Here is a 15,172-nt window from a genome sequence, read left to right as displayed (position 1 = left end):
AAGTTGTATGCAGGCAAAAAAAAAGGGGGGGGGGTAAATAAGGGAGCAGGAGGCGCTGAATGTTATATAGTATGCATATGGATGTTTACAAGTCACCCTTGCCCAGCCCAGCAAAGTAAGACCTACCAAAGTAAATGGGACCTATGACAAGTAGATTTGCACAGTATTGCATCTTTATGGAGAAGGACCATCAAATTCATGGCTTCCACATGACAATTTAAGACCAGTCCACACTGCGTGGAAATGCCATTCACTTTTGTGTGCCTTTGCAAAAAAGGCTAGCTAGTGATTTCTGGCAAATGTGGCAAGGCATCTAGTGGCACCCAAACTATGCTTGCTTGAGGCTCTGAAGAAATGCTACAAATGCCTCACTCAGTGCCTTCTCCCACAAGGGGCAATACTAGAAAACCACCAATATATGGCTGGTTGGTAACACCTTTTTCACCTGCGCTATAATTGAGACCTCATTTCGAATGCCATAACACTTTCACCAGTGATTTCCACAAATTAATAGGATGTTTAGAATTCCAGTCCAAAGACTTTTAGCAGGCTCACAACAAGTGGAGCAGGCATCCAGTGGAGAAAACTGCACTCCTAGGATAGCCAACCTGGTGCCCTCCAGATGTTGAGGCAAGGCAATTCTCAGCATGTCTAGGAATGTGATAGGTCCAGCTCCCCTGTCTGAGGCACTCATGTGAATGAATGTTTCTCCATACAAAGAATTTTTCTCTGCATACAGAAGTAAATGTCAGGGACAGTTCAAGGCCTAGCCTTCTTCCGAGATCTATGTTTCTGTGTGTGGAGGAATTTGGAACAAACACTTGCAATAAATGCATGACTTACATCCAATGAGGAATTGAACTCGTGATACAGATCTGCATCTTCTGCTGCCTCAACCAAACGCTGTAAAATAAATAATAAAATGTGAAGTGATGCTCAAGACTTTTCCAAAGTACTGTATTACTCAAAGGGAAGAAAACAAATCTAAAATAATGAAGTTTAGGAGAACCACATTTTCCCCCAAGGGAGGTTTCTATGTCTTTCACAGTTGGATGTCACATTCAGCTTTATCCAAAGTGGAGATGTGGTGGTGAGAAAAGTATCACCTGTTGAATTTCTGCCTGTCATAAGGTGTCTAAAAACATAGCACGCCTGTCAGATGGAGAGGGCGGGAGTGGAGAAACCATAGTAACCCTACTCTTGGTCTCCATATCTTGCCTAACCCGAAAGAAAGTGCTGAAGGAGTGTTTTTTTCAATATATTTTTATTAAAGATTTTCTTGATTTACAAAGGTATCTGCAATGTCTCCCTCTCATATTTCCCCCCCATGTAACTTTTTTTTTTTTTTTTTTGCAGGAGTGTTAAATTTAGCTGGTTATATTCACAGTCTTTTCTAGCCAGCTCCAACAGTTCCCCGGACAGCCTTTCAGTCTATTAAGCACAATCTTTATTGGGGGGGGGGATGTAGCAGAGAAGCAATGGGGGGGGATGCGCATTTCTTTCCCAGAGGAAAAACAACCATGCAGTCCTTCATCTACTAAGTCTACAAAGATGAAGACAAGAGGGCTGTTACCACAGTCACAGAACCAATGAACCAAGAACAGTCTGCCTGGGTTTATTAAAGCAGGATCAAATAGCCATTTATAAACCTTGCCAACAGCACCAACAAAGCCAGCTCAGTATTTTTATTTTGTAACTGTATAGGTAAGCCACACATTTCAGTTGAAAAGAAATTATACACACAGAGAGACACACAAAAATGGGTGCTTCAATAAATAAATATAGACAACTATGGGGCAAAACTACAAATATCATGAGAGCTATGTTTTCTTTTTAAAAAATTATTATTATTATTATTATTATTATTATTATTATTATTATTATTATTATTATTATTATTTATTAACTTTCTTACCCACCCTTCACCATAAATTCCAGAGCAGGTTACAACAACTGAAACAGGGACCTTCTACATGCAAAACACATGCTCTGCTTGCTACTGTGTCTTTCTTCTGGAAGGCGACTAAAGAAATCTGTTCCTACATGCTTAATTATTAAGTACCATGTACACTATCTCCTCACCACACCCTGCAGCTTTGAGGTGAGCAACAAGTTTAACTGAGAAAACTATAAAAATGAAAGATATGAATAGGTCAGGCTAGACAAGAAGTTGTTGGACTACAACTTCCCATCATCCCTGACCAGAAGTCACGCTGACCATGAGTCACGATGGGAGTCTACCAAAATCTGGCAAATGCTATACTGCCTACCCCTGGATTGGAGGATGATCTGTTTTTATTACTTTTGTTTCTTTTCCTTTTTCACTCTTGCCTGGGGAGGAATTTGAATATTTACCTCAACAGCTTCTACTTTTCTCCCCAACATGCTTTGCATCTCTTCAGAGAACTTCTTCACCAGCTCCAAGCCATCCACCTCTTTGATCTTCAGAGTTGGTTCCACATCTTTATATTTCTATTAAAAGCAAAATGAAAACAAAGGACTCAATTTCTCAAGGAATGTGATGGGTCGATTATCATTGAGCTTGGTTACCACAGCTAGTGTGTGGTTGAGATTTCCAAAAAGTATAGTCTGGATTGAGTAAAATAGCTTGTGACTCAAGAGAATTAAAAATGCTCTAAATAAAATAATTCACCTGAGGTGCAAACATGACCTAAAAAAAAAAAAAGACCTGCCAAAGTGCCCAAGAACAAACTCCACAGCAGACCTATTGAAGTAAATGCATGGCCTAAGTAACTTGAAAGCCACAAATAATTTATGTTTATTGCAATTACTTGCTGACATAAATTATGTGCTCAAAAGCAAAAGTTAGATTTTCAAAAATTAGACCTTGGGTGCATCTGAATATCACAGGGCAATTTACAATATAAAAACACAAAAATTCATGCTATAATAACAAATAAAAACAACAACCCCTCCACCCCCACAGTTTAAAAGGCATAGATTGCTTAATTAGCCAAAAGCCTGACAGAAAATGGATGTTTTTGCCTGGAGCCTAAAGATATGTAACAAAGGTGCCAGGCAAGCCTCCCTACATAACAGCCTAGCTGCTGCATTCTGCACCAGCTACTGGAACAGCTTCAAAGGTCACCTCACATATGTAGATTACACTGCAGCAGCCCAACCTCAAGACTGCCAGTACATGGATCACCATGGCCAGGCTATTCCGGTTAAGGATGACAACAGCTGGTACAACAACAAAAGCTAGCAAGAGATACTCCTTACCATGGAGGCTACGTGATGGATCACTGTTGGTTATGGGAGCATCCCTAGACTATATGCCTGCTTCTTCAAAGGGAATGCAACCCCATCTCAGATCAGGCAGCTCATCTAATTCCCAGACCTAGGAACGGCCTACCCACAATGCCTCTGTCTGTATCTGTCAAGATGCAGCCACTTACTGTATCATCTCACCACTGCTTCCAGGTACTGCTCTAGAATCTGCACAACCATTCCCGAGTCAGATGACAGAGAAATAGAGATGGAATGCTGGGTGTCATCAGCGTACTGGTTGTACTTCACTCCAAATCTCCTAATGATTATTCCTAACAGTTTCATATATGTGTTGAACAGTGCTGAGGACAGGATGGAATGATCCAGCAAAACTGTTATGGTGCTGAGGAAGAGCTTCTCAATGCTACTCTCTGGAAAAGGCCATGAAGTTAGAAGTGGAACCACCATATTACTGTGGCTCCAACTCCAAATCTTCATATACAGTGGTACCTCAGGTTAAGTACTTAATTTGTTCTGGAGGTCCGTTCTTAATCTGAAACTGTTCTTAACCTGAAGCACCACTTTAGCTAATGGGGCCTCCAGCTGCTGCCGCGCCGCCGGAGCCTGATTTCTGTTCTCATCCTGAAGCAAAGTTCTTAACCTGAGGTAGTATTTCTGGGTTAGCGAAGTCTGTAACCTGAAGCATATGTAACCCAAGGTACCACTGTACTGTAGTCAATGCAATGGTATCAAAAAACCACTGGGAGACGAAGGAGAATTAACAGGGTTGCATTTCCCCTGTCCTTCTCCAGATAACTGTCAGGGTGATTTGGCCTCAAACCAGGTCTGCACCTAGATGAGAGTGGGTCCAGATAATCAGCTGCATCCAAGTGTTCCTCATGGTTAGTTGACAGAATCTATCCACTGCAATGTCATCACACACATGAAAAACCAGCCACAAGATGCTCTAATGGGCTTCCACACCAGTGGGCCCTGCAGAAGTACACCAGGTTATTTTTGCTTATCAGATTTTCCATGATAAGGGGAAAGCCAGATTACATGTAAAAAAAAAAATGTGGTGTTGCCACTTTGATGATGTCATCAGGCAGATGTAGTGAAAAACTTGCATGCACCACTAATTTCAAAATAAATTCTCATCTGGAAGCACTTCTAATGTTAAAGAATATTTAAGAATTTTGCAGGCTCTCTATATATGGACAATTATATTACCTGTAATGATAATTTGGAGGAATAAGATGAGCAATCAAAGATCCTGCGATTATAAAGGCTCATTCATTCATTAGAGAAAATTGTGGAGCATATGTGGGGTAAGAAATGCCTTGAGGGTGGAAAGGGGAGGAGGCAGCCAGACAGAAATAGAATCATATCAACCCCCTAGTAGGCATGCATAGAAGCTGCCAGCTTTGCTTGGTGTGATTAGCAATGCAAGGGCTTTGCAGGATTAAATACAGCCTCTGCATCCATGCTGATGCTAGTGGAGCAGGGAAGAGGAGAGGGTGATCACAAAGGTTAGCCTGGTAACGCTGCAAAGGAGAGGTGTGCATGGACCAGAGACAGAAGGCCTAGGGGTTAATGGGAAAGTTCATGATACTCATCATCACACATCATCTGCTGCCTAATCCACTTGATTCAGCAGCCAAAGTTTGCTGACAAATATGCTCAGCTCTGCTACTCTAAGAGTTTTAATTGTGTTCCTCCCCTGTGAGATCAGGAAATCCCACCTAGGAACGCAGATGAGAATATCTTGTGTGCCTTCTGCATAGAAACATCTGTCTGTCTGTCTGTCTGTCTGTCTGTCTGTCTGTCTGTCTGTCTTTCTAGATCAAATATTAACAACCTCAGAATTCATTAGCAATAATGACACTGGAGTGATTCAGGATGGAACAGACATGAAGATAAATAAGCAGCAAGACTTTTGTATCTTACAAGCTTTCATTCTTTTCTATAAGGGTGTGTCATCCAGATGTACATAATACATTCTGTGGTAGGCTCACAATGGAACAGTGCCCACCACATTTTGTTCAGGCAAACACACGAAAAAAGAAAAACTCAGACTTGAGGCTTGCTGGATGACCTTGGGGCACCTACTGTTTCTCAGCCTAACCTACCTCACGGGATTGTTGTGAAGATACAATGGGAAGTGGGAGGACCATGTATACCACACATATATGGGCCTTGCTATTGTTTACTTGTTTATTCGGGGCCAGGGAGGAATTTTCTGCAAACAAACTGGCCAGCTTGCAAGTTTTCACTTACCTCATAGCAACCGTCACAATTTTGGGGGATAGGGCACTGGACCAGATCCTTAGTTGTGGGGCTACCCTGTTAAAGGGTCCAGGATTGGTGACACTGTCCAGGAGTCCTCAAAGGGACGGATGGGCCAATATACCTCTCCCAATGGTGATCTGTGTGGGGTTGTGGGACCTAATCCATGTTGGGGTTGACTCTCCAGCACAGGGTCCACCCCTCTCGGTTCTGATCAGGCAGAATGCAGGGTGCTTGATGCTGGATACATGCCCAATGCCTTAGCCAAACCTACCCTTTCCTGTAATCATTAAAGTTGTGGCCTAATTCAACCCAGTATGTTTCCTCTGCCCATTCTTTCAGTTGTCCCTGCACCGCCTGTGGGCATATGTGCTTGTGACAGCAATTATACCTTTAATAGCCAACCTAGATTGCTGTCTGTGGGCTCAGACTACATTTCACAGCTTCTGGCTTCTTACTACTATATTTTGGAAAAGTCACAGTTCATCTGCTATCTCCATGCTTAAGTTATAAAGTGTGGACGCGAGCGGAGGGAAGCTAAAGCAGAAGCTAGGTTTATATCAAATGTTTCACTGCAAGTGAAAGTTGTGTCATAGATTGAAATAGTTCCCTCCGATCCCCACAGGAACCCTACTCTCTTTAAGTTCCATGCATCATTATACTAGCTGTCCTTCACTTTATATGTGATTATATAATTCAGACATAGATTTAAATAACTTGGTTTGCTATCAAATTTAGTTTGGGCCTGAGAAACAGCTTAGCAACAGAGAACCTGGTTCAGTACTCTGTTGCACATTCTTGGGTCAAATTCAATTTCTTGAGGATGGAAACATCACACTGGGCTCCGTGGGAAAAGAGACGAGTTGATGCTGCATGAAACATCTTATTGGTTTCTCTGTCAGCTCCTCTAATAGTTATAGCAGTAAATGGATTTGTTATAAAACAGAAAAATGATTTGTTGCTTGCAGCATCCAACTCTGATGTTCACAGAGAAATGAGGACAAGTGCAAAGAATGATATATGCTACTTTCCCCAAACCACCTAAGTGGGATGGCTCATTCCCATGATGAAATTTAGTAGCAAGACAATGGCAGAGAAAGTGAGTGATTAGCTTAGGAAAGGTGGTTTGACAGAGCAATATTTCCACCTAAAGCTTTCCCCTCCAAGCAATAACAGACACAACTGGAGCATTGGAAGATTTTGACAGGACTCACGTTCTCTGCAGCATTGATTCATACACAAGTGGTGTTGGTTTCTGCTTCCTTCACTGAGCAGCGAAGTGCTTGTCACAAGACAATATTTACATTCCACAGTCAAGTGCTGTTGGGTTTTCTCACGGGAAAGGAGACTGGATGTGACGTACACTGGTTTCCTGTTTTTCACTGTTCTTTGCAGTTCAGTGGTGTGATTCCCTCCGTGCTTTAGAGGAGAGAGGATGCCTTTCTCTGCTCCGGCAGAGGCAAGATGTTTTCCTGTAACTTACCAGTTTTGAAGTGTAAATAAAGTAATATAGAGCATGTTGGCACGTACTTTTCATCATTCCGCTGTGCACTGGACACTGCTTATCTCCAACATTTGGTTCCGGGCCCAGAAAAACGCAGTGTTTTGAGAATGGACTCCAGAAGTCGGGCTCCTGGCAAAGGAACAAAGGAGCAAAGAATTGGAGTGCCGGCAAAGGATCGGAATGCAGAGGGCCGGATCGGACGATATCTCTGCGCGTCAAGATGATTGATGAGGTATGTGCTACAGCTCCGGGCAGCCTGCCAGCTTCTAATTAATGGCTTTATGGCTGGACTTTGAACTTTTAATAGCCGGTTTTGCCGTGGCACAGGCAAAAGGCTAGAAGGCTAAATTTTTCCTATGCTGGGGGAAATCGAAAGTAAAGCAGCTGCAGCAGTGTCGCAGCATGAATTTAAGACAGCAGAGAGAACTTTCACTTTTGAACTTGCCTTTGGAATGCGGTTTGAAGCAGCTGCAGATAAGCAAAGCAGTTAAGCAGAAAGGCACAGGTTCACAAAGCAGAGGCTGTTTTTGAATTTGCTTTTGGATTGAAGCAGCTGTACACAGACGCAGCATGTATAAAGCAGCCTGATTTAAAGCAGCAAAGATGACGCTAAAGGCTAATGCCAAAGTCATGATGGCCCTTCAGGATGCTTGTGGGATTCCTAAGCTCAATAGGAAGAACTATGCGGACTGGGTTCTCTATGCAGAGGCTATTCTGCGGAAAGAGGGTCTGTTTAAAGTTATTACAGAGACCCCCCCAGCTCCAGTTACAGATGAATGGAAAGCTATGGATTCCAAGGCAAGGGGAACTCTTACGTTGATAGTATCCCCAGAAGAGCTCTGTCTGTTGCGTGATAAGACCTCAGCCAGAGAAATTTGGGACGCTTTGAGAGAGGCTCACTTGAGGACAGAAGCTGGGTCCACAATGTTTTACTTTAACAAGCTGCATAATATGGCTCTTGCTGAAGGTGGAGATGTGCGTATACATCTGATGGAGATGCAGAATCTGAGACATGAGCTGCAACAGAGAGGACTCAACTTTCCAGAGGAAGTGTATTCCTTTATGATACTACAATCTTTGGGTTCAGGTTGGGAGTCTGTTGCGACTCAGATTGCTGTACAGCCAACTGCTCAGCTAACAGTGGACTATGTTACTGCCGTGATATTGAATGAAGCGGATCGCCGGGGTGCTAGCTGCATCAACAAGGGGGAGACTTCACAGACGTCATCCCAGAGTGCAGTGGAACCACCAGATGGCGCCAAAGCTTTGAAGGCAGTGAAATGCTACTCGTGTGGACGTCTAGGCCATATGAAGAGGGAATGCAGATATCCCAGGGCCAAGACAGAGCAGCGCAGCGAAAGCTCATCGCGTGGAAAAGGCCGAGGCAAAGGCAAAGGTCCGGTGTCCAGGACAACGCAGCACAAGGCAATGGTCTCACGCTTCACTCCAAAGATTGCAAAGGTCCAGAAGACGTCTAGATCTTTCTTCGTTGTTGATTCAGCGGCGACCCACCACATGTGCAACGATAAGCGACTGTTCGTGTCTTTTACACCGCAGGAAGGTGCGATTCACCAGGCGGATGACCACACAATTCCCAGTAAAGGCTACGGAACTGTTGTTCTTCACAGTTTGGACTTATCGATACAGGATGTGCTTTATGTGCCAGAAGCCAAGCATAATCTGCTCAGCGTTGGACAGCTGAATGAGCGGAAAATTGACGTTTCCTTTAAGAACAAAAGGTGCATCATCACAAAGAAAAATGATTATGTATTGCATGCTGAATATGTTGATCGTTTGTATGTTTTGTATTTTGATGATGTTGTGCAGGATGACACTTGTTGCATTGCAGGTTCTAACAAAAGTTTGCATGCAGAATGTATTCATGATTTTCATCGAAAATTTGGTCATTTGCATTTTGAGGCAGTGTCTAAAATGCCTGCCTTGGTTGAAGGTATGACTATTAAACCCTGCAGGTACCACATGAAGTGCAAGGCATGCGCAGCAAACAAAGTGAAAATGGCTGCGAAAGGTAAGGTGTCTAGTAGGCAAGCTACAGAACCATACCAGGTTGTTCATGCTGATTTGGTTGGACCACTAGCGCCCTCTTTGGGTGGAAACAGGTACTTCATGGTTCTCATTGATGCATTTTCCAGGTATATTTATGTGTACAATCTCAAGCAGAAATCAGAGGCTTTTCCAAGGTTCAAGGAATTCTGTGCTTGGTTGGGAAATGTGCATGGTAAGAAGGTAAAGACTCTTTTCAGTGATCGCGGGGGAGAATTCACTTCTCAGCAGTTTGAAGCTTTTCTGACTGAGAAAGGAATTCAACACGATTTGTCTAGTCCTCGCTCGCCATGGCAGAATGGACTTGCGGAACGAGCAAATCAGACATTGCTTCAAGGGTTAAAAACCTTGCTGCATGATGCCAATCTTCCAGAGAGTTATTGGGCCGAAGCTCTCTCATGTTTCACTTACAGTTATAATCGCAGGTTATCTTCAGCGATTGGTTGTACCCCCTATGAGAAGATGTTTGGCAAGAAGCCATACATCAAACACATGAAAATTTTTGGTTCTGACATGTGGGTTCACTCACCACAAAGCTCCAAGTTAGACAAGCGTGGATTGCATGGTATCTTTCTAGGTTATCAGAAAGGGTCTTACAGAATAATGATGACTGACTCTAAGGAAATTAAGCTCACAAGAAGTGTTGAGTACAATGCCAAGTGGGGGGAGAATGTGGGAATTTTCCAATGTTATCCTGATGACAGTGATGAAACTGAGGATAGTCAAAAGCAACCGCAACAACCCACACCCACTGATGAAGGTTCTGATTCTGAGTCTGAAACTGAATCGGGTGATTCAGAGGATTTCAAGAGTGCGAAAGCCTCTATGCGACCCTCTGAAAGCTCTGATCAAGAATTGGAGGAACCATTGTTCACAATAGGTCACTTTTCTCCTAAGAAGGAAGAGGAGAGTATTGAAGACTTAAGGCTAATTCGTAGGTCACAGAGAGCGACAAAAGGCAGACCTCCAAAGAGATTTGCTGATGAGTTTGCCAAGATAGCAGTAACAGCTGTTAAAAGCTCCAAGAAGGTGTTTGAACCTTCAAGTTTCCAAGAAATCCAGGATTTGGATTCAAAGGAAGCTGAGCCATGGTTAAATGCCATGAAGGCTGAGCTTGATTCCTTGGAAAGGAACAAAACATGGGACCTTGTTCCAGTAGTTCCAGGAATGAAACTGCTTGGAAGCAAATGGGTCTTCAAAGCGAAGACAGATCAAAATGGCAAGATAGTCAGGCACAAAGCCAGATTGGTAGCCAGAGGTTTTGCACAGGTACCAGGTGAAGACTATCACGAGACCTACTCACCCATCGTGAGGTATGAGAGCATTAGGCTTATGCTCAAGCTAGCTGCAGAAGAGAATCTACACATTAGTCACCATGATGTGACTACAGCTTTTCTGTACGGATCTCTAGATGAATCACTTTATATGCTTCCACCTGATGGCGTACAGGTAAAACAGGGATTTGTTTGTGCTCTGAAGAAGTCCCTTTATGGTCTCAAACAAAGTGCACGGTGTTGGCACACAAAACTCACTGAAGTATTGTTTTCTCTAGGTTTTAAGCAAGGGAAAGCTGATCCATGTGTATTTGTCAAAGAGGAGGGGCAAAAGAAACTGTATTGTTTGTTTTATGTTGATGATCTTTTATTCTTTTGGAAGGATGTCACAATGTACAATAACGCCCTAGCTCAACTGAAAGAGCACTTTGACATAAAAGATCTTGGTGAGGTAAACAACTACCTATCTCTGGAAATAGAGAGAGATCAAGATGGTAACATTCTAGTACACCAGTCACGGAAAATTGCTGATGTGTTAAGCAAACTAAACCTGATGGATGCTAACCCTGTAGACACACCGATGACAACAGGTTATCAGGTAGATGACACTGGAGAAGCATTTTCTGATACTACACTGTACAGAAGTGTGCTAGGCAAGCTAAACTTCATTGCCAGATGTTCAAGACCTGACATTGCTGTTAGCTGTAATTTGCTAAGCAGACAAGTCAACAATCCTACTGTTAAGGATTGGAAAGCTCTGAAACGCATAGCGCGGTATTTGAAAGGCACTATGCATTACAGACTGAGATTTAACAATCAGAAGTCTGGTGGTCTTGAGATATTTGCAGATGCAAGTTTTGGAAGTGACACTACAGACAGGAAAAGTACGTCTGGAGTTTGCTATAAGTACAATCAGGGTCTATTTGATTGGTCATGCAAGAAGCAAACAACAGTTAGCTTAAGTACTTGTGAAGCTGAACTGAATGCACTGTCTTATTCACTTAAGGATTGTGAATGGTTGTTACAATTGTGCAAAGACATGAAAATTCCTGTCAAATGTCCAATCCAGGTTTACCAGGACAACAAAGCATGTTTGGCTTTGCTGAATTCTGAAGGTTGTAAGCAAAGCACGAAGCACTTGCAATTGAAGTTGCAACATGCTAGGGAACGTATTCAAAAGGGACTCGTAACAGTGTCCTATATGCCAGGTAATGAAATTCCTGCTGATGTATTGTCCAAGATTGTATCAAGGGATCAACACTGTACCTATGCGCAGAAGTTGGGTTTGTACTGATATTGTACGAACACGCTGCCCAGTGATGTTCACAGAAAGGGGGAGGATGTTGGTTTCTGCTTCCTTCACTGAGCAGCGAAGTGCTTGTCACAAGACAATATTTACATTCCACAGTCAAGTGCTGTTGGGTTTTCTCACGGGAAAGGAGACTGGATGTGACGTACACTGGTTTCCTGTTTTTCACTGTTCTTTGCAGTTCAGTGGTGTGATTCCCTCCGTGCTTTAGAGGAGAGAGGATGCCTTTCTCTGCTCCGGCAGAGGCAAGATGTTTTCCTGTAACTTACCAGTTTTGAAGTGTAAATAAAGTAATATAGAGCATGTTGGCACGTACTTTTCATCATTCCGCTGTGCACTGGACACTGCTTATCTCCAACAGTATGCCATCCTCCAGAAAGCTGCACACTCATATCCCTTCTCCAGAGTATATTGCATCAAAGGGCAAACAACCCTTGTGGGACATTTAAAGCCATTACAACACTGAGTCAAAATAGAACCATTTTTATACAGTGTTATAGACTCATAGAAGAGGCAGCAAAGAGAAATCATTTCCTCCCTCAAAAAGGGCACGTGTTGCGGTGCGACCTGGCAACCAAACCCTGTGTTGTGGGTGGGTACAATTGGATAGCCACAACACCCCGTTGGTAGGTCCCTTGATGCTGGGTTTAATCAGGCCAATGGGATGCTAGCCAAACGGATCAATGGACCTATATATGCCCATGCACGTGACCCTGAGCTTCCTCTTTGCATGTGACCCTGAGCTTCCTCTTTGCACGTGACCCTGAGCTTCCTCTTTGAGCCAGTGCATCGGAACACCCGCCCACCTCTCCCTATATTTAGGGCTTGCACTTGGCCTTGCTATGCCACCGTGTGTCGTCTGTCGTTGGGACAGGGGCACGGCAGGAATTTTCCCCACTTGGCTGATTGGCTGTTGTCATTTGGGTTTCACCTGCTGCATAGCAAATCGTCACAATTTGTAAGTTTGCGGATAGGCTCTGGTTCAGGTGATAGGGATGGGGGAACGCTCTTGCCATCCCTATGAGAAATGTATTCCATTAAAGGAATCCAGGGACTCAATGGTTTGGTCAACCCTGAGAGGGGTTGTGCATGTGCCTGAGTCCAGGGGGACATATGGGTGGTGGACTAGCCTGAACCTGGCTTTCCACTGTTCCAGGTGTTCACCCTAGGCTGACCTATGCTGGTGCCCTGGGTCAGCGCTACCTGCCACAGTGCAGGGAGCTAGTCGAACCAGAGCCTATGGAACCACTCAATGTAATCAATAAAGTTGTGGCCTAAATTCTGCCAAAAACCAAACCAAAATTTGAGTCTTGTCTGAAATGATTTAAGGGGGAGGTTAAAAGGTCTAAACACACAAAAGAAACATCCTTAAAAGCCACAGCAAAAGGATAAAGTTCTGCCTCCTTGGGTGCACCAGGTTTAATTGAGAACAGCAGATATAGAACAAGAGCTATAGGACTTCCAGTCCACACAAATCCCAACAGGCATCTGCACATTTCATGGGGAAAACTAATGATCTATGTAAATAATGAAATACCAAGAACCATTTGTCAGACAAGTCCTACAGGAAAGCCACAAGAATTCATTTCTCACTTCATAGCAAAAAGGTACACTTCCAATGAAGATAAGTTAGCACCTTTGGCACTGGTTAGCACTGTAACATCAACAGTGCTCCAAACATCCAGTCAATAAAATCTATGGTTGAGCTGAAATGGGTGGGTGTGTTTCATTAAATTGATCACACCCATTAACCCACTTACCCTTTTCAGCAATATTGAGAAAGGGAGACTTAGAATCAGGGGGGGAAGTTCCCTCATTCAGGGTGAAGCCAGTAAACATTACCCTCACTCTGATTTGGATTAGTGGTGTCATCATACAGGCAGCAACTGCATCACAGCAAACCCAGAAGTGACCCTAAAACGTCATTAAAAATCACAAAAAGGGGCAGGGTGGGGGCAGAGTGGGGGAAGAACAGGGTGTTTGCAGGCTTTTTCACTGGGTGTTCTGGTTGTACGCAATTTCACGCAAGTGCGCAATGACCCAAAATGTGACCCCTTCACAAGCCAGGGGTTGCCTGTATAGCTTGTTTGCCTATAAGGCACTGTGATGTCATCAGACTGATTACCAATTACTAGAAACCACAGGATGGGACAAGTGGAAAACCTACTTGCAGGTTTCCCACAGGCATCTGGTTGGCCATTGTGAGAACAGGATGGGCCATGGGCCTGATCCGGGAGGCTCTTATGTTTTTATTGTATGATTTCTTATTTCCTGGATCAGAGGGCAAGCAAGAATAATAATTCTATTTTAAAAACAAGCACTAGAGCAGCTGCCAAGAGGGGACAAGATTTATATACTGCTTGATTGTCAGAAAACCTCTGAAGCATTTTACCAAAAATGTAAAATAAAATATAAAAATTCTCAGTTATTTAAAAATATTCCAAAGATGATTTAAATCAGCAATAACTAAAAAGAGATAAAAACACACGTTACTTCTCCATATCTGGAAAGGGTTGCCTATTAAAATAAAAATGTTTTAAAGAGGTGCCGAAAATAATACAGTGAAGGCACCTGCCTATGTCAATAGGCAGGGAGTTCCAAAGTACAGGTGCTGCCACACTATGAGTGCAGAATGAGTCTTATGTGGCATCCGTAATAGGGTCAATTTCGCAGATCAAAGCAGTCAAGTGCACATATATGGGATAAGGTCATCCTGCAAGTAAACTAGTCCAAGATCTTAAGGGTTTTAGATACTAATAATAACACCCAGTGCTTTTTCCCCCTAGAAAAATGGGTGCCAGTACTCACCATGAAATTATTACACGTACTACACTTTTTAACAAAAACAATAAAGAAAGAAAGAGGTCTGGTACTGCATACCCCTGAGTACCCCCTGGGGGGGAAAGGCACTGATAAACCCTTGAACTTGGCCCGATATCAAATGAGCAACCAGTGCAAATGTCTTAGCAGAGGTGTTATATACTAAACAGATCTGGATAAACAGAACTGAGTGTCATCAGTGTACTTGCCCCAAACCTGCCAGGAGGCCAAAAAACACTCTCCCAGCATTAGTCTCTGGATTCAGTCCTGTTGGTAGGATCAGAACCACTGTAATAGTGCTCCCAATTCCCATTCCACAGAGCCAGTCAAAGAAGATAACTATGGTGAGCGGTATCGAAAGAGAAGCAGGAGCCATGTTGCACCCTCCTTGTTCCACTTTCTTGTAATGGTCATCCATCAGGGTGACCAAGGGTGACTCAGTCACATGGCCAGATCTGAACCCAGATTGGAAAGGATCTAAATAATCCATGTCATCCAAGAATGCTTGCAGCTCCCCACCAAAACTCTGTCTACCACCCTCAGAAGCCCTATGACTCTGACCTTGTTGGCTGAGGTACTCCTGAAAACTTGCCAACAAAAAGTCAGTTCAGCCATCATAAAATCTATCAAAAGAAGCATGATGAGAGACATGAAGCTAAATGAGGAATGGCGAAAGGGCATAAA

General features: G+C 43.3%; 1 protein-coding gene across 1 annotated transcript in view; it reads right to left on the bottom strand.

Annotated features, from left to right (window-relative positions):
* Nucleotides 1-15,172, bottom strand: part of CACNA2D4 (calcium voltage-gated channel auxiliary subunit alpha2delta 4) — a 166,092-nt gene that overhangs the window by 142,588 nt on the left and 8,332 nt on the right. The window contains exons 3-4 of the mRNA XM_083700047.1: nucleotides 2,356-2,472; nucleotides 844-903 (exon numbers count right to left, since the gene is read on the bottom strand). Of these exons, the coding sequence (XP_083556173.1) occupies nucleotides 844-903; nucleotides 2,356-2,472 (177 nt within the window). The remainder of the gene's footprint in view (nucleotides 1-843; nucleotides 904-2,355; nucleotides 2,473-15,172) is intronic.

Source organism: Podarcis gaigeae (assembly GCF_964106915.1).
Source record: "Podarcis gaigeae genome assembly, chromosome: 10".
NCBI lineage: Eukaryota > Metazoa > Chordata > Lepidosauria > Squamata > Lacertidae > Podarcis > Podarcis gaigeae.
Note: the sequence above shows the minus strand (reverse complement) of the source record. Positions and strands in the feature narration are given on the sequence as shown.